The sequence below is a fragment of the Mytilus galloprovincialis genome, chromosome 13 (assembly GCF_965363235.1).
Source record: "Mytilus galloprovincialis chromosome 13, xbMytGall1.hap1.1, whole genome shotgun sequence".
NCBI lineage: Eukaryota > Metazoa > Mollusca > Bivalvia > Mytilida > Mytilidae > Mytilus > Mytilus galloprovincialis.
Window position 1 is genome coordinate 38855430 of NC_134850.1, and position 20908 is coordinate 38876337.

The 20908-nt window shown below is 31.8% G+C and overlaps 1 protein-coding gene across 1 annotated transcript; it reads right to left on the bottom strand.

Moving 5' to 3' along the window:
- Positions 1 to 51: 51 nt before the first annotated feature.
- Positions 52 to 20694, bottom strand: LOC143057510 (uncharacterized). Its single transcript, XM_076230820.1, has 14 exons — positions 20482 to 20694; positions 19259 to 19313; positions 16622 to 16791; positions 15903 to 16076; positions 14024 to 14236; positions 10883 to 10928; positions 9511 to 9674; positions 8289 to 8462; positions 7355 to 7564; positions 6941 to 6983; positions 6323 to 6483; positions 1561 to 1737; positions 618 to 827; positions 52 to 68 (listed from the first exon to the last, which is right to left on the bottom strand). The coding sequence occupies exons 3-14, from the start codon at positions 16719 to 16721 to the stop codon at positions 52 to 54; spliced, it is 1689 nt and encodes a 562-aa protein (XP_076086935.1). The 5' UTR covers positions 16722 to 16791; positions 19259 to 19313; positions 20482 to 20694.
- Positions 20695 to 20908: the final 214 nt, after the last annotated feature.

Genomic DNA, 20908 nt, shown 5'->3' on the forward strand with positions numbered 1-20908 from the left:
ATAGATAAATTGATTTTCTCAGTGCAACAATCATTCAGGTACTTTTCCATTTTACCTCCAACCACTTTCTGTTTCAGTCATATGTATATTCTTGTTAAGTTCAATCTTTATGTGTATTTGCTTACAGATAATACATTCCTCAAGTTCAGTCCTATCAATTTCTATAAGTGTTAAATGAGAAGCTGATCAGTGATCCTCTTGGTCTTTTCTTTAACTTTCTTGTGCTTTCAGATAGGACTTGTGGCATAAGAAAATATCATTTTTGTATATATGGTAGTTTTCTGATAGTGATTTGTTTTAACTAAACCTAGATAGCTATTTTGGATTTAAATCATAAAGCCTTTAACTTATCTGATTCATAATTGTTTTGTTTTTTACCCAGGCCTTTTGAAGTGTTTCTGAAAGAAATGAATTAAAACATTAAATAATACAATAATTTTATGAATTTGTTCAACAGTAAAATTAAGTCAATAGTAGTATACTGCTGTTCAAAAGTCATAACTGATTAAGAGAAAACAAATCTGGGTTACAAACTAAAACTGAGGGAAACATATCAAATATAAGAGTAAAACAATTATCAATTTCAAACTAGTCTTATTTCAAAGTAAAGAACTTACCCCATTTATAATTGATCAATGGAAATTCAAAATGCCTTTTCTCAATTCCAAAAGACAATTTCAAATTGCAGCCATCAATGTTTGCATACACAGTGAATGATTTTCTAATTTTTCCAACCTCAACACAACAAGTAACTCCTGTACAGTAATCTGGTAGTGTACAGCTTATGGTACTTTGTATCTTAGGTAAAGTCATATTTACAGGACAAGCTGTAACAAAAATACTACATTAGTATATGCCATGCTCACAGTTAAGACGAATATCAATGGTTGTATTATTTCAGTCAACAATTTGAAACGGTGTTTGGTTTTTACATGTATATAGATCAAGCATTCATCAAAAATATTTTCCTTTATTACTTTCAATCACCTTCTAAAAAATACACAAATTAGAGGTGCTAAATAATCTGTGTAGGTCAACTGCATTTTCTATGCACTCTTTTTAGGAAAAAATCATCATGAAAGAGCAATAACTCCAGTAAGGAGTCCTCTGACAATTTCAGGCATTTAACTTTATGTAGATTTTGTCTTTCTGATAATTTTTCCTAATAAGTTCCCATTTTCAATTGTAGTTTTCAAAATAACAGGTAAAAATTAAGAAAAAGATTGATTCTTTTTTTTCAACTTTCCTTTATAAGGGGAAATAACTCAGTAGGGGAGATAACTCTAGTAAATTATTTTCCATAACAGAAAGTGTTGTGAATTTACCTATTTTAATATAAAGCAAGAAAACAAGTCTGGTATACCATTTTTTCTTTTTCTTATCTGAAAGTATGTTATAAGAGCTATCTTATCACATTTTATCTTAAAATTCTATGGTGTAGTTTTCTTTTAATCACATATAAATTGGATTTTACTTCTTGCTTTTCTATCAACCTTCATTCCAACACATTGATAACATTCTAAGCACCCATGATGTCTTGCATCAATATAAAACAGTTACCTGTTGTGTTCCAACCATCAACTGCATCTTTATATGGTATTTCATTCCTATCACATGGAACTTCATTCAGAAAAGGCTTTAAACCCAAATATTCCATCAGTTGATTTGCAAGTGCTGATGTTAAACTTTCTCCAATTCCTAAACCTTTGTTTCCCATCCAATCAAACAAGGATATATCTTTAAAATAGAAATAGTATTGATTATATTTTCTTGTTCATTTCTTTCCAAAATCTGGACTGTTATCAATTCTCTGAGGATTTAATAAACAGCTATGCCATGAGCTCATGATACACACTTAGTCTTGTGTGAGAAGCCTCATGCAATAATCATAAATAGTTTCTGAGATACGGTGCAACATGTGAAAAAAAACTTTTTCTTTTACAAAAAAATCAATAACTCTTGAATAAAATTTTGAATCATCACCAAAAAGTATACAAATCTTTGGATTAATATAATTAAGAAGTGTGTGAAGTTTAAAGCAATAATCAACAAGAATGTGTCCATAGTACACGGATGCCCCACTCCCACTATCATTTTCTATGTTCAGTGGACCGTGAAATTGGGGTCAAAACTTTAATTTGGAATTAAAATTAGAAAGATCATATCATAGGGAACATGTGTACTGAGTTTCAAGTTGATGTAACTTTAACTTCATCAAAAACTACCTTGACCATAAACTTTAACCTGAACTTTGCACTATCATTTTCTATGTTCAGTGGATCATGAAATTGTGGTCAAAACTATAATTTGGCATTAAAATTAGAAAGATCATATCATGGGGAACATGTGTATTAAGTTTCAAGTTGATTGAACTTCAGCTTCATCAAAAACTACCTCGACCAAAAACTTTAACCGGACGGACGAACGGAGGCACAGACGGACGGACGGACAAATGGAGGCACAGATCAGAAAACATAATGCCCCTCTACTATCGTAGGTGGGGCATAAAAATCATTTATGAGATATGGCGTGACACGTGAAAACCCACCCCCCTTTTTCACAAAAAAAACTCAATTACTCTAAAATAAAATTTTGAATCATCACCAACAAGAGGTGTCACAACGACAGCAAACCAGATGTATTAACATTTATTTGTGTCCTGCCAATATCACAAGAACCATTACTGATGAATGGTGAAAGTGAAAATCGTCAATATCAAATTTGACCTCCATTTTGTCATCAGTATCAACATATTAAAATTTGGAAAGCTTAGATTGAATGGTTCATGAGTAAATGCAACAACGTGAATGGAAACGGCATTTTACGATCTTTCAAGAACCATAACTCCTGAACAGTAAATGTCAAAATCGTCATTATTGAACTCGACCTCTATTTTGTCATCAGTAACAACATATTAAAATTTCAAAAGCTTTGGTTGAATGGTTCATGAGAAAATGCACGGACACAACAGGAAACACCATTTTTCAATCTTTCAAGAACCATAACTCCTGAACGGTAAAAGTCAAAATCGTCATTATTGAACTTGACCTCCATTCTGTCATCAGTAACAACATATTAAAATTTGGGAAGCTTTGGTAGAATAGTTCATGCGTAAATGCACGGACACGACTGGAAACTCCATTTTTCAATCTTTCAAGAAGCATAACTCCTGAACGGTAAAAGTCAAAATCGCCATTATTGAACTTGACCTTCGTATAGTTGTCAGTAATAACATATTAAAATTTTAAAAGCTTTGGTTGAACGGTTCATGAGTTAATGCACGGACAACATTTGATTGCCGCCCGCCTGCCCGCCCGCCCGCCATACATCACCAAATCAATAACCGACATTTTTGTCACAAAAATCCGGTTAAAAAGTATATACAATCAAAGCCTTAAAGGCTGTAAAAGCAATTGCTGTCATGTTAATGTTTAGGGACTTATATATAATAATTAAACCTGACATGAGTGTTGTCTAGTTAGAAGTAAGAAGGTTTTAACTTTATATAAATAAAAGACTTTAGCAGAAAGTCATTTTTAATATGTTTTATATTTCACAAGGAGAAAACACTTTTACCAGGCTAAAGTTGGGGTCAAATATACATGTGCTGAAACATATAACTCAACAAGAATGTGTCCAAAGTACATGGATGCCCCACTTGCACTATTATTTTACATGTTCAATAGACCGTGAAATTGGGTAAAAAATCTAATTTGGCATTAAATTAGAAAGATCACACCATAGGGAACATGTGTACTAAGTTTCAAGTTGATTGGACTACAACTTCATCAAAAACTACCTTGACCAAAAACTTTAACCTGAAACTCACACTTTCATTTTCTATGTTCAGTGGACCGTGAAATTGGGGTCAAAAGTTTAATTTGGTTGTAAAATTAGAAAGATCATATCATAAGGACATGTGTACTAAGTTTCAAGTTGATTGGACTTCAGCTTCATCAAAAACTACCTTGACCAAAAACTTTAACCTGAAGCGGGACAGACGGACGAACGAACAGACGAACGAACGGACGGACGCACAGACCAGAAAACATAATGCCCCCCTACTATCGTAGGTGGGGCATAAAAAGAAATCATCATGGATTATCCCCTGGTAGTGTTTGTAACTGGGCAATAATTTCCTTTATTGATTTAATTTTAACAATTTTCATTATTAATTTATATTTAACCATTAACACAAATGATTAAGTTAAAACATTCCAGACGCAAATGTTAAAAAACGGGAAAGAAATAAAAAATCTTACAAGACATAAACATGTAAAGAATAAATGTATATTTCAGCTTAATAAAAATATTTTCATAATGGTACTTTGTCATCATTTTTAAAACTAAGTTCCAAACATTATTGCTCAGTTGATATACATGTATGTCCTTCTGATGCGGTACGAGCACAGGCACTTGTTTCTATCCAAAATAGTTTTATATGGATAGTCGACCTTCCTATGGATAGAAACAAGTGCATGTGGGTACGAGATAACTATAATTATCATGCAATCCCGAAAAGGGGGGTCATCACAGACAAACATGACATTAAATCGTTATCACTGAACTAGTATATGGTCGGGTTGTTGTCTCTTTGACACATTCCCCATTTCCATTCTCAATTTTATTATACGAACAAGAACAAACAGCTCTACGTTGCTTTGACATTTATCAATTTTCAGGAAACATTGCGAAAAATGATCTTCAATATTTCGAAAACATGTGAAATAAAATTGCTAACACGGTGGACCGTCGAGTGTCAACAAACGTAGTAGACTTGTTCACTGAAAAGACGAGGATAATGGTTTCATCTGACATTTGTTATGCATACCCAGTTTTTATCATGATATTTAAAAAGACGTACTTTTTTTCAATCTATGTAACTAGAAAATTCCAAATTGAAATATCTCTTCATCTGGACCGACTTAGCATCTACTACGTTTGGACGGGTCCATTTCATTAGTAAGGTGATCGATAAATATTACGGAGTTTTGACAGAAAAGGAAAACGAACTTATTGTTATGTGTTTTCAACAAGGGTTTCGTTCCGCTAAATTATTTGCGCAAACAAAGTTTGTCTATTTTTAGATTACAGGTAATCATTTGACACTACACATTAACCTGTGTAGTGATTTTGATTTTACGATAAATGTATGAATGAACGATAATTTTATGAATGAACAAGAGCACCTGACCTCTTAAAGAAACACAAATTAAACATATAAAACCGTATTTAATAGGAGATAATTCAGTTAAATTTTCAATACTAAATCAACAACTGAAATGAATCCATATTTTGTTGAAACATCGTACGAACGGCGGAAAACGGAATCGCAGTTATAAAAATGTACTTTTTTTCACTCGGACTTCTATGTTATTTGATAGTCAAACGGTTGACCCTTTAAATACAAAAATACATCTACAAGAACATATTCTGAAACTTCTTAAATCCACTAACGTTTTTTTAAAGTTTCAAGCTATGTATTGCATTAGAAAACATACATAGGTGTTAAAGAATGACAGACCAGGAGCCTGTTTAACAAAATACTATGGCTTGATATGGGCGGAGTCTCTGATCTGGGTCACAAAGATGGCCATACGCGATAACATAAAAGCAATTGCTTTAAAAAACACAATTACTCTTAAATGAAATTTGAATTATCACCAAAAAGTATACAAATCTTAAATGGATTAATATAATTAAGAAGTGTGTGAAGTTTAAAGCAATAATCAGAAATTGTTTTTTAGATACAGCGCTACATGTGAAAAATACACACCCCTGTTTTAGTTATTAAGTCCTGTTACTCAAAAAGTTTAAAACCTATTATCACCAAATAGTATACAGATCTTGTGACCATCATAAGATACAACGATGTCAAGTTTCATGAAATTTGGATAAGAGGTACTCAAGTTACAGTGCAACATGTGGACGGACGGACGGACGGACGGACGGACGGACGGACGGACAGACAGACAGAAAGACAGACAGACAGAAGGCCGGACATTTGTATACCATAATACGTCCCTTCAAAATTTTGACAGGCTTATAAAAATGAATTGTGGTGATCTTAGGGCCAAATATAGGCTGTTAACTTGTATATATTTGATATACATACTGTATACTGCCACACACTGATCTGGTGTGTGGGTCAAATTTATATTATACCAAATAATTCCATATCATGATTGATTTCAATAATTCAATATACATGTTAATGTTAAGTTTTTAATGATTTCAAAGAGTAAATAAAAACAATGAAACAGTTTGCACCATATGATTTCTTATTATCCATTGGTATCTTATTATCCTTAAAAAAACATACTTAGTGATTTAAAGTCCATTTCCATATCACATAGAGGCTGTGGAATCAGTTGTTCTTTGAAGATTTTCAGTGTTGGTTCACACACATTTTTCTCAAGGCAAATACTGAAGTCCAAATCTACTATAAACTTCTTCTGGTCAGTCAGCTTGTCAATTTTGAATCTTTTAGAAGAAAGTGTTATGTTGCATATAAAAGTAAAGACACTTTCAATATAAGTATTGGAGATATGTGTGATGAAAAAAAGTCAAAAATTCATTCAACTTATGATAAATTCAAATTATCAGCAAACAGAAAGTAGCTACATGACAAATCTCAAGTGCTCCCATTATACAACTCATCTCTTTCAACATGTTCAAGCTGTCAATGAAATATGAGAAAAGCGTGACAAACATATTTGTTGGACGAACATTGACTAAAGATGGACAAGATGACTGCAAACTACCCTTAAGTTTGATGCATAAATGAGGAATTTGTTTATAATTTTTGCACAGTCTGGTTGTATTCTAAATAAATATTTAAAATTTAAAAAGAAAAGATAACACAGTGAACAAAATAATAGAACAAATTTGACATTTAGACAGAATATACTGAAAATGAATAAATATATAAATGTCTTACTTTATTCTGAAAATTTCCTGTAACCTTTCTTCTTTGACATCACCTTAAAGAATCATAACAAGAGTTAAAATCACTTCAAAATGACGCCATTAATTTCTACATTAATCATACATAAGTGCACTGTGACACTGCAGTAACATTTTCATATCAATTAACACTAATATGCAAGGGAAAAATGTAAGCAACCTTCAGCTTTTCAATATTTTTTTTTGGAATTCAAATATTCTAGCCTCAAAGCAAAACTGGTGAAGGTAAAATTGGCATCATGAATGTTTTTTCAACAATTTAAATAAAAAATCCTCAGTAGCTTACATTCAATATAGTGGATAGCCACAAAATACCATAAACTTTGGTTCTGTTATAAAGCTCCCTACAGGTGACCAATGTATTAAAATCCTCTTCTACATGACTTACCCCAAGTATAATCAAAGAAATTAATTTCGAACTCTAGTGTTTCAATCCTGCCTCTTATCTGGTAGTTACAGGTATCTATGTATAAGTTAATGTTCAGTGACAATTTTAGGAAGTCAAAGTTATAACAACAATCTATTCCTGTACAGTAATCTGGTACATAACAGACAAGGGACTCTGGCAATTCTGGTAATGCTGTAATTGCTGGACAATCTGTAAAAAAAATATAAAAAAAATATAAGAGTTATAATGACAGCACTTTTATCTTTCATGTTTGTCTATTATTTTTGGGGTTTTTGGTCTTTCCTCCTTTCTTACAATGATAAAAACTTCAGTACCATTTCATTGCAAATCTTCATCATATTTAGAAATGGCCAAAGCAATTGTTTTCAAAAGGATCTTTCTATCAAGTTTCATTCATTCTTAAACTGAAGGAGTTTGCATATTGACAAACTTTGATGACTGCAAATCATATATAGACAGACAGGATAAAAACAACATTTAGAGACATTCTGTTCAACTCATCAATTTATGGGTATTGAAACTTTGGAGTCAATTTATCTTCAGATTATCATATTTCAGATTATATCTTTAACAGCTATTTTTAAACAAAAAGTTGAAGAATCATTTTAATGCAATGAAAATAACTACTATGCCCAGGAGTTTCTTTTTATATCTTTTTCTTCACAAGCATTGTTGTTTAGTTTTGTTTATTTGCAATTGTATTTTAAATATAAGTGGTTTATGCTGTATCTTTTAAAATATTTTTAAAATATTTTTTCTTATATTACCAATAGTATTTGATAGAAATAATTTTTTTTTATCCCTTTTGAAAATCAACAAAAAAAACAGCACTATGTCATGATGAAATTAATCAAAAAAAATCAAATTTAATTATCATTATTTTATCTTTACTGATAACTCAAAAATACTTCACCATTTTTCCAGCCATTTGAAGAACTGTAATACAAATCATCTCCATGACTACATGGTGGAGACTTCAAAAGGGTATCCAGTCCAAGCTGTTGTAGCAAAAGTCTGATGTAAGATGTCTGCATCAAACCTGTGGTATTAACTCCTAAGTTGTCTGCCCAATCCGTTAAAGAAAAGTCTTATAAAAAATAGGAATTATTCATTAGGGTTTACAGATTAAAACAATCCAACAAAAAACAACCCAGGATACAGCTGAATATGATTTCTTTATATGTAAAAAAAAGTTTGATTCTATCATTTATTATAAAAATTATCTTCATTGTTTTATTAGGTTGTGGAATAAAAAATAAATGTGATTCTAATTCAACTTCGCTTGTTATACTAACATGTCGTCAATAAACTTAATTTGTGACCATCAACTCACCAAGTAATGCCATTGGAGCTTAAAATACAATACAGTTATCTCCTAAATCACATTAGGAAGTTTTCTAGTAAGTTTTCTAGTAAGAGCATAAAATTTCTAGAATATTTAGGAAATAATTTGCAGTTTACATGACAAAATGTGTGTAGGTCTATAGTAGACAAGAATGTGTCCATAGTAGACAGGATGCCCCACTCACACTATCATTTTACATGTTCAGTAGACCATGAAATTAGGGTCAATGCTTTAATTTGGCCTTAAAATTAAAAAGATTATATCATAAGGAACATGTGTACTAAGTTTCAAATTGATTGGACTTCAATTTCATCAAAAAGTACCTTGACCAAAAACTTTAAACGGACGCAGACATCAAATGGACGGACGAACAGACGACTAATGGACGCACAGAATGGTTTGATTAGTTTTAATGCTAAAAGTCACAGATTGATGGAAAGTCTTCTGACCTTACACAAGCAACTAAAAAACTAACAAAACAAACATAAAGATTTGATTTTAATGAAATTGATAAAAAGCTTATGTTGCAAAGGCAGTAAAACACTCTCCTACTGCATTACCATGCAAAAGCTCAATATCTCTAAGATTATCTCAGAAAACAATATCTGCATAAAATCTCTAGGCATTGACAACATTAAATGAAGAAAAAATCATGTGGTGGCCCTTTTTGACATTCAAGGTTGAATCTAGTATACATAACCCAGGGCTTTGTTTGTTACTGGAAAATGTATTTAAAATGGCATTTGATTTTATTCTACAGGAATAAACTACAGCACGAGGAAATAACTACCTTTCAGATCAATAGTAGCTTCCATATCACACACAAGCTGAGGAATCTCTGTGTTGTCAAATACTTTCACGTTGGGAAAGCAGTTAGATTTATCAGTAAGACAGACTTTTACAGCCAAATCAAGAATGAACTTCTTCAAATTTGGTGGCTTCTTAACAGAAAACCTGTAAAATACATAAAATTAAGGTAATACAACTATCTAGATCCAATAAATGAACATAGAGGAGTCATATTAAATTATAAGAATAACTGAAGGTCTAAAGCTATTCTTTCCTTCTTAGGCTGAGTCACTTTCAGACATTGAATGAAAAGTGAAAAAATTTTCCGCTTAGTCTTTTGATTCAAGTGACCATGCAAATAACTGGTCAAAACAATATGGAAAGGAGTAAGGATATACAAGTGTAAAATATTTCCCTAATGATTAAAATTGAGTTTCTTCTTACAGTTCTTCTATTAAAGCATGCAAAACAAACAATTGATTAACTTGCTTGCTATATTTGTTTGGATGTCTGTAAAGAACAGGTAGGTAGTCTGTTTCAGTCTATTTACTATTTACTGGAATATGATTGGACAATAAACACTAAATTCATTTCATGTCAATTCTTATTGTCCAATCAAATCCCAGTATATATAAAAACAGACAGAAACTCTGCCTACCTATTGTTTGCAAACAACCAAGCAAACATAGCAAGCAAGTTTATCAATGTTTTGTTTTGCATGCTTTTATAGAAGAACTGTAATCAAGATATGTTTTGCCAATTTCAAACCATTGATAAGCATCTTTAAAATGTGTGCAGTAAGAATCGCAAATGATGATAATGAAATACAAATTATCTAAAATATTGGGTAATTCAAGGTAGATCATAAGTAAATGTTTTTTGAGACAGAATTTTCTTATAATTTGCCAAAATGAAGATTTTACTATGCTTTTTTCAAAAATATAATAAAAAGTATGGGTCACCGTGCTATTTTTCAAGCTATGAGTCGTTGAAAATTGCCTAAATTTGGTTAGTTTGTTCAATGATTTTAAAAACCAATAAGATTGATATTTGTTAAAATATTTTGAATAAGACAATAAATTAACAAGTTTTCTTTATATAAATAAACAGTCTAACCATTAAATTGCAAATCTGTTTTATTCTTAAATTTGCTGATTAGGGCAAATAACTAGACTGATTTTGTACTGTGATTGTACAATCCAAGATGGCGGTATACCATAAATTTACCTTAAACTGTCATAATAACAAAATGATATGGTAATAATTCCACCCTTTTAATTTGTGATATACAGGTATATTTTCCCTCAGCAATTCAGGAAAATGCAATACTAGTTATAACCAGTTAATTAAGTCTCATCTCTTTCAACACTTACTCAAATATGATGACATCATTAGCTAATGATATTCTTTCAGTCTTTCCTGAAAACATAGAATAATTTGTTATGTTAAGATAAAAAAAACTGTGACCTTTCTTTGCACTTTTCATTAATGTTAAAACACCCATTCTTCAATCAAAATGACTCGTATAAATGTCTTTGAAGACTGAATAATTGTTATTCCTAAATATAATTTTACGTTGATGACAAATCATTGATAATTTCAAATTTGATTAAACTGTCCATAGTCGGGGTTGATCAAAAAGTTTTAACCCCACATTCTGTGTGTGTCTGTCCTGAGCCAGGAGTCTGTTGTCTTTTGCTGCTGTATATCATTTTTGTTCTTTGTTAGTTGTCTTGTAATTGTCATTTATAGATTTCTATGCTGTATGAGATTTGCTCATTATAGCAGGTCATACAGTGACCAACAGTTTCTAACTTTGAATTCATTTGGTCTTTGGTGGTTTGTCTCATTGGCAAGTATCTCATTCTTAGAAGTTTGCCCAAAGATAAAAATGTGTTTTTTTTTAAATTGCTTGTTTTTAAATCCAAAGAACTATATAGAAAAAGGTTTGTAGTACAATATATAACCAGATGCTCCGCAGGGCGTAGCTTTATACGACCGCAGAGGTTGAACCCTGAACGGTTGGGGCAAGTATGGACACAACATTCAAGCTGGATTCAGCTCTAAATTTGGATTGTGATTAAATAGTTGACACAGCATAGGTTTCTGACACAGAATGAATGTGTTCTAATGAACTTAAAATTTTTGTTTTCTCTTAGAGCAATTCACTATGCTGTTGAATATTAATCCTCTCGAAACAAGAATGTGTCCTCAGTACACGAATGCCCCACTCGCACTATCATTTTCCATGTTCAGTGGACCGTGAAATTTGGGTAAAAACTCTAATTTGGCATTAAAATTAGAAAGATCATATCATAGGGGACATGTGTACTAAGTTTGAAGTCGATTGGACTTAAACTTCATCAAAAACTACCTTGACCAAAAACTTTAACCTGAAGCGGGACAGACGGACAGACGAACGGACGGACGAACGAACGGACAGACGGACGGACGGACGGACGCACAGACCAGAAAACATAATGCCCCTCTACTATCGTAGGTGGGGCATAAAAATGTTTGAAGAAATTTTCTTTTTTATTTATGAAATTTCAAATGAGAAAAATTGAACCCAATTTTTTTAATCACATCCCCCTTTCCCTTATTCCAAAACTAATCTCAATTAAAATTTCTAATGGAGTTTGCAACAATAACTACTCATTTAAATACATCATAAAATATTAAGATGTAAAAAAAACTGCTTGTTATCACTGAATGTTATTTATTATAATTTATCAGTTGGTAGTAAAAAGTGAATATACATTGTATATTGTATATAACAAAGATTTAAGTTGATTCTGGACAAAGAAAGATAACTCCAATTAAAAAAAAAATCTTGCTATTGCACAATATTTTGCAATTAGATATTTCTTGCTTACTATTCTGGACAAAGAAAGATAACTCTAATTAAAAAAAAATTTGCTATTTCACAATATTGTGCAATTAGATATTTCTTGCCATTGCGCAATACTGTGCAATTGAAAAGACTTGCTATTGCACAATACTTAATATAATAATTTTAGATCCTGATTTGGACCAACTTGAAAACTGGGCCCATAATAAAAAATCTAAGTACATTTTTGGATTCAGCATATCAAAGAACCCCAAGATTTCAATTTTTGTTGAAATCAGACTAAGTTTAATTTTGGACCCTTTGGACTTTAGTGTAGACCAATTTGAAAACAGGACCAAAAATGAAGAATCTACATACACAGTTAGATTTGGTATATCAAAGAACCCCATTTATTCAATTTTTGATGAAATCAAACAAAAATTAATTTTGGACCCCGATTTGGACCAACTTGAAAACTGGGCCAATAATCAAGAATCTAAGTACATTTTTAGATTCAGCATATCAAAGAACCTAACTGATTCATTTTTTGTCAAAATCAAACTAAGTTTAATTTTGGACCCTTTGGACCTTAATGTAGACCAATTTGAAAACGGGACCAAAAGTTAAGAATCTACATACACAGTCATGACAGTTAGATTCGGCATATCAAAGAACCCCAATTATTCAATTTTGATGAAATCAAACAAAGTTTAATTTTGGACCCTTTGGGCCCCTTATTCTGTTGGGACCAAAACTCCCAAAATCAATACCAACCTTCCTTTAATGGTCATAAACCTTTTGTTTAAATTTCATAGATTTCTATTTACTTATACTAACGTTATGGTGCGAAAACCAAGAAAAATGCTTATTTGGGTCCCTTTTTGGCCCCTAATTCCTAAACTGTTGGGACCTAAACTCCCAAAATCAATACCAACCTTCCTTTTGTAGTCATTAACATTGTGTTTAAATTTCATTGATTTCTATTTACTTAAACTAAAGTTATTGTGCGAAAACCAAGAATAATGCTTATTTGGGCCCTTTTTTGGCCCCTAATTCCTAAACTGTTGAAACCTAAACTCCCAAAATCAATCCCAACCGTTCTTTTGTGGTCATAAACCTTGTGTCAAAATTTCATAGATTTCTATTAACTTAAACTAAAGTTATAGTGCGAAAACCAAGAAAATGCTTATTTGGGCCCTTTTTGGCCCTTAATTCCTAAAATGTTTGGACCAAAACTCCCAAAATCAATACCAACCTTTCTTTTGTGGTCATAAACCTTGTGTTAAAATTTCATAGATTTCCATTCACTTTTACTAAAGTTAGAGTGCGAAAACTAAAAGTATTCGGACGCCGGACGACGACGCAGACGCCAACGTGATAGCAATATACGACGAAAAATTTTTCAAATTTTGCGGTCGTATAAAAATGATAATTGAAATGGGGAATGTGTCAAAGACACAATCCCGACTAAAGGGCAGAAACAGTCGAAGGTCACCAATTGGTCTTTGACACCCAGAAAATCTAAAACACATCGGTGGTCTTCCACTGGTCCCTAAACAATAATGTATACTAATATTACACCTTAAGAAAGAATTTCATTTTCTATTCTATGTCCTTTGTTATCAATTAATATTTTTTTCAAATCAAGAGATGTTTAAACTAAGCACTATCTGTAACCACATACCCCATTCATAGTCAAAGAGTGATTTTGTCACATTTTCAGTATTGATTCCATATGATATCTTGTAGTCACAAGGATCCAACACAAAGAATGGTTGGACTGTCAGTCCAAAGAAAGGGATATTGGCACAGCAATCAATTCCAGTGCAGGTTTCTGTAATGTGGCATGCTATTAGGTCTCCTAAATCAGGGCGGTTAAACATACTCAAGGGACATTCTGTATTAAATAAAGCATAAAGATTTATCTCAAGTTGCAAAACTACACCATATGAATAAAAAGAGATGGGTGGTGTACTCCAATAAGATAGCAACAATAACACAAATAGACATAAAAACATCAAGAACATAAAAAATAAAGAAATATACATGTATTTATGAATAGTTTTGATGCAAATTTATTTTGTTTTGTTAAAACAGTTGTCTGTAGCTTATATCAACATTGATTTAATTCTGTCTATTTTTGGATGTGATTGTGGTTAGGCCAAAATAAATAAATAGTGTGTTTCCTATTTCACCCTGAAAAAAATTAGGTAGGGTAGGTAGGTAAAACATTTTATTTTATGAAAATTTTTTATTTTTTTCCATCGATGACAGCAGAAAAAGGTTCCAAATGAAATCATTTGATGAGCCCGCATGCTTCTTTGATAATAGTACTAAAATCTACAGCTTTTTAAATTTTCTGTTTTCTGTCACACAGGGTATACATGTGGGAACAGATTCCTACCCCTTTTTTTAGTAGTAAAAACACTGAAAATTGATCATAGATGCTAAGCAGCAATTTATTATAATTGTCGAGGGGTAGTACTCTTGCACCCTCTTTATTTAATGAACAAATGTGTTTTGATGTTTGACTTGTTGACAGAATTTAATCTTGAAGAGTGGGGTTCTGACAATATTGTTAAAATTTCAGGTTTTGAGAAAAGTGAAAATCTTTCTTATTAAATTTATGGAAAAAATGTAGATATTTTAATAGGACATGATTTTTTTTCCTTCTCTTTCTTCTTTTCCTTATAAACTGTTGTGGGACCAGCCTGAGAGAATTTAAAAGAATAAAAAGTAGACATGGTGCAGGGGCAGATTCATTTATAAATGAACATGAATCATACACCATGTCTCCCTACTGGAGAAAGCTTTCTATTTCTTTTTACACATTGTCTGCCCCCTTGTCTTAAATTTTTAGTATTTCCTGTCTATTTGTATTACTTTACTAACGTATTTGACGTTGACACTACTATTTCTTTGTTTTCTAGCAGTGTGCAGTTTATTTTTAAAAATCCTAGGATTTTTACCGAATCACTGTGGATTTTACTCTTAAATATTTTGCAACCATGTGATTACATTTTGCATATTTGACAGCCAATATGCTGCACGGTTGATCAAAGCCATGCTTGTTTATTTAAAATCTAGGTTCTTGAAACGCTTGACTTATCTGTATTGGTCATTGCTATCAAACGTTTTGAAGATCTGTAGTTTTCTAAACGAAGAGTCGAATCCGGAAAGAAAGAAAAACTCGGATTTTTGATATTTTTTTATTTTTGTCAATAAAATGTTTAGGGTCGGCGTCAGAAACGGAGGTAGGGTCGGGAAACCGGAAACACACTATTTATTTATTTTGGCCTTACTTCAAGGTACAATTTTCTGAAAGTTTTGGCTCAAGTTTTGTGCTTGCTTTTTTATATTAAGTATGTCCAATTAATAATGAAATTATTAAAAGTTCTTCCCAACAGGGAGTAGCTTACTCTGTACAACTGCTTCTCTTATATTAGGCCCTAGCCCCTGTCAAGACAGTTTTTGTTCTTCTGAGATAATTAAAGATGTTTGACATTGAAATTAAATTTGCTTTATTGTAGTTTGCTATACATTTGTTTGAATGAAAAACTCACGATTATTCCATCCCTGAACACTTGGTCTATAAGGGGCTCTTTCAACATCACACTTTGGACCACTAAAGAAATCAGTGAGTTTTAGCTGTTCAAGGATAAAATTGACTGCAGCATCTTTTAAACCTTTTGTGAAATCAATGTCGACATCTTCTAACCATTTCTTAGGATTGAAATCTGTAATAATTAATAAATAAACTTCTTGATAACATCTACATATATGCATGGATGAGTAAATTATAGCATTAAAAGTTATAAGTTGTGCATTTATTTCTGAATATTGGTTAATGTTAATCATGATAATGGGTTAGAATAATTTCGTAATAAACGAAAATGAAATAATTCTGAGTGCAGCAAATCTATGATTGACTGTCTGAAATTGTGCAGATCCTGCATACACAATTGTCAGTGTTTTGCGACTATTTTTAAGATTATGCAGTAGCAGTTTTTTCTTTCAGTTGTATCAGAATGGAGATTACAGTATTGTATTTGAAGATTCGACGGAATAGTTTTTGTAAATATAATTCATACAGGAATAATGAAATATTATTTGGTTATTACAACTATAATCAAGGAACAATTGAAAAATGCATACTATTAAACCCAGTTATTCTAAATTATTCAAGCTTTTCTCATTTAGATTGCATTGATCTACCACAGCTATTGTTTTAGCAAATATACTCACAAGACACAATCAACAAAATTCATCAACTTCAGCTTACCTGGAATCAAACCTGTAAAATTTCTGGAACAAATTGGAATTTCATGCTGATTTAAAACCTGAAGACCATTTTCTGGGAAGCAATACTTATTATCATCCATTGGGATGCATATATCTATCTTCAGATCTATAATAAATCCTTTTCCTTCTTCCAATTTGTCAACTTTGTATCTTCAAATATATATTATACACATTAAAAAAGACAATTAGCATGATTTCTGTCTGTTATATCTTTGTGGTTTGCAATACTAGTAAATCAGCAGATCCTTATTTTTTTTTTTGAATTGTTTTACATTTTGTCATATTTGAGCCTTTTTAAAAAAGCCAACTTCATGGTATGGATTTTGCACATTTTTTCCCCTATTATTGCTTGAATTCATGTCATCTGGAAACATTTTAATCATAGGTGGATCCAGGGGGTGCCCTGCCCCCCTTTTTGTTGGAAAAATTTGGTTGATTATATAGGGAATCACTGAAGCATGACTGCAGCGGCCCCCCTTATGTCAGTCAGCAGGTCCCCCCTTAGGAAAAGTTCTGGATACGCCACTGTTAATATTGGTTTCATAGGCAATCTTTCGACACCTCTTTATTTTATTCATAAATCAAAAACATGGTAAATAATTGGTCACAATCAATTAATTTTTAACATTAAAAAAGACACAAATATATCTGAAAAGAATTGTGCTCATTCTTTTTTCTCCTGAAGAAACAGTGATCTTTCAACCATTTTGAGTAGATTTAGTTGACTTTAATGAGTATATATTTTCAGCATTATATTACAATGTATATATGTAACACCTCCCGAAACGAAATCTTATTTTTATAAGCTAGAGTTAGAGGAGGGGATAAGGTCTCTGCACAATGCTAGGTGGAGTTCTCATAGAAGTTAGAAATAAAAAGTACAGGTTCCAGCCCTGGACCGGGAGGAAGTTACAAATCAGATCTACTCTAACATCGGTAGATTGATTTTCTAGGCACTTTATACATATTTTAACGCCAGGTATTTTTTTATCGTAAGAAATCCGATGAACAAGTATAATTTGCAGTTGTCACTACACATAGGCATAATAATATAATGAATATATTTTTTTTAATATGGTTGAACAAATTAGATTTTTTATTTTTTCAGGATTGTTCATTGCTATGTTTTTTTTAATGTTTTGCATGGGACAACAGTTTTTGTGGGTAAAGGTAACCACGATTTTAAATGTTTCAAAAAGTAGAAATTTTCTAAGAACTTGTGTGCAGACTTAAGCAAATCCACAAAATCAAATATCAAAAAGAATACAATTATTCTTCAGTCCGCATATAGAATAAATGTATCCAAAGTGTTTTGTACATACATGTCAAGTGACATGATATTCGCGTGTAATACATGCTTTTTCAACTGTTTACACGCGAGGATTTTGTCACATGGCGTGTACACGCTTTTCACCACTTTACACGCAATCACACGCTTTTTCGTTCTTTTAATTTTTTGGTCATTAGTGATATCGCTATTCTCGGGTTTTTTCCTTCTTCGGCGATAAATACGGAAAAATTCGAAGTAATTGTTTGGCTGCCACATTGTTTATTTTTCCATATGACAAACAGTAAAAGGTAAGTAGTTTGTGATTTAGTTTTAACGATTTTGTGACTTCCTTTCAAATTCACTTTATAGGGTAAATGTGCACAGAAAGAGGTCACTTTCAGGGCCTGTTCCGTCGTCTAAAGTGCCGATTAATTGTTAAGTCAAAACGATGTGTTGGCAAGATTCAAGATTTAAAAATGATATTTTTGAGTTTGAGTTTAAATGATTAAGTGACAAGTAATAATTTATGCATTCTATGTTGCAATGATAAAAAAAACAAAACATGTGAGAGGAGATATATAATGTAGCTAGTTGAATAAGCATTTAACATGTTTATCTGATGGAAATCAAATTTATAAAACATTTTTCTTTTTCAATTTCAGTTTCAAATCTAGCCAAAACGGCAACAGATTTCTACAGGCCATGGGGATAAAAATATCACAGAACTGTTGAATCAGCTCTCATAGTACCAGCTTTTTCTGATGAACTACTCAGTTTTAACCAGGCAATAGCAGTGGGAGCAATGGCAGAGATAATAGATGACATCTTACATTGCCAAAAAACCAACATTATGACATTCTTTCAAATCTTGATGAAGCTTATTCAGTCAAATATCAATTCCTACTGTGAAAGAGCCTTATAAAGAAATTGACACTGAATTCTGATCAGAACTTGACTATGTTACATTTGTATTGTGTGCTGTTATCAAATAAATGCAACTAAACTTGAAACTGGCAGTTGTTTTGAATATGTGCCTAGTGGTGGTGCTTTAAAAGCAACATAACAGACCAGTGTTTAATACAATAAAAGTTCACAGTAGAATATATATTTTGTTTTTTATATTCACAACATTACCACATTCATATTAACAAGTCCGCATCTACGTCACGCGTTTTCACACGCTTTTTGACATATCATGTCATGTCATGACATGATTTCCCATTGTCAGAGGTTGACATGTATGGTTTTGTATCTTAACCTATGTATGACTCAATGAACATATAATCATTCTTATAAGTACCTAGAACTGCAGCATTTAATAGAAAAATATGTTAATATTAACCTTACCTTATTATAATTGGAGCAATGTCACCTATTCCAATTGGCAGCTGATTTTCTACTCCTTAAAGTTGAAAATATTAATCATAATTAAATTTGTATTTTAGAATGCTTCAAAAAAAGAAGAAACAAGAATGTGTCCAAAGTACATGGATGCCCCACTCGCACTATCCTTTTCCATGTTCCATGGACCATGAAATTGGGTAATAATCTAATTTGGTATTAAAATTAGAAAGATTATACTATAGGGAACATATGTACTTAGTTTCAAGTTGATTGGACTTCAATTTTATCAAAAACTACCTTGACCAAAAACTTTAACCTGAAACTCCCACTTTCAATTTCTATGTTTAGTGGACCGTGAAATTGGGGTCAAAAGTCTAATTTGGCTTCAAAATTAAAAAGATTATATCATAAGCAACAAGTTTACTAAGTTTCAAGTTGATTGGACTTCAGCTTCACCAAAATCTACCTTGACCAAAAACTTTAACCTGAAACTCCCACTTTCATTTTCTATGTTCAGTGGACCGTAAAATTGGGGTCAAAAGTCTAATTTAGCTTTAAAATTAGAAAGATCATATCATAAGCAACAGGTCTACTAAGTTTCAAGTTGATTGGACTTCAGCTTCATCAAAAACTACCTTGACCAAAAACTTTAACCTGAACGGACGGACGCACAGACGAATGGAGCCACAGACCAGAAAACATAATGCCCCTCTACTATCGTAGGTGGGGCATAAAAATTATGTTTCCAAGTGCTATAAATGAATAAATGCATATTACGGGAAATATAATTTCAACCAAATTTGATGCAACTTTTAACATAATAACTTATCAAAATCTGAATAAAAATGATTGGCATAGGCAAAACTAATGCCAAAAACATTTTAAGGATCATGTATCACATAAGGTGCAAAAATGTGTTGATTTATGAGGTTGAACACAGCAGCTGATAATTTGATAGCTTTTTCAGTGATAGCTTTTTATGTGATGAATTTTGAGGCCCCTTACAATGCTTAAACTGGACAGCTTCATTTGAATTCTAGCAGAACTATCTAAACACATGTTTTTATATAGTTCTATGTCCATTTCAAACTTATATATGGTAAGGTAATAGCTCATTATTCAAATATGTATTTTAATTTTCAAATATTTATCATATTCAAGTCTAAAAGATAATAGTAAAATGGTATATTTTTCAAATTTGACTTGATATCAAATTCCAAACTTACCCCAGTCATAATTGAGAAGAACTGTTTTATGATAATATGAACCAAAACTGATCTCGATTTCAAAATCACAAGGACTCAGTTTAAATCCAAATGGAATATTAAAGGTTACATCATCTCCATTAAAAGGCAGCTTAAACTTCAATTCCACACAACAGCTGAGTCCTAAACAGTTATCAGTTAGTTTACACTGTAATACTCCTTTTAATGAATTTGGAATCTTCAATACAGAAGTGCATTCTATAAAATAAAATAACAACTGGTAAAATCAAGAATTTATCTTTACAGTGACTTGACTGTTAGTGTTGCTATCCACCAATTGCAACTCATTCAAAATTTTGTCCAAATTGCAATTTGTTTTATAAAATCAAATAGTTCAACTGGTCAGAATATTGAACAAGTTGTTCAGTCAAAATGTGAAAGTGCAAGG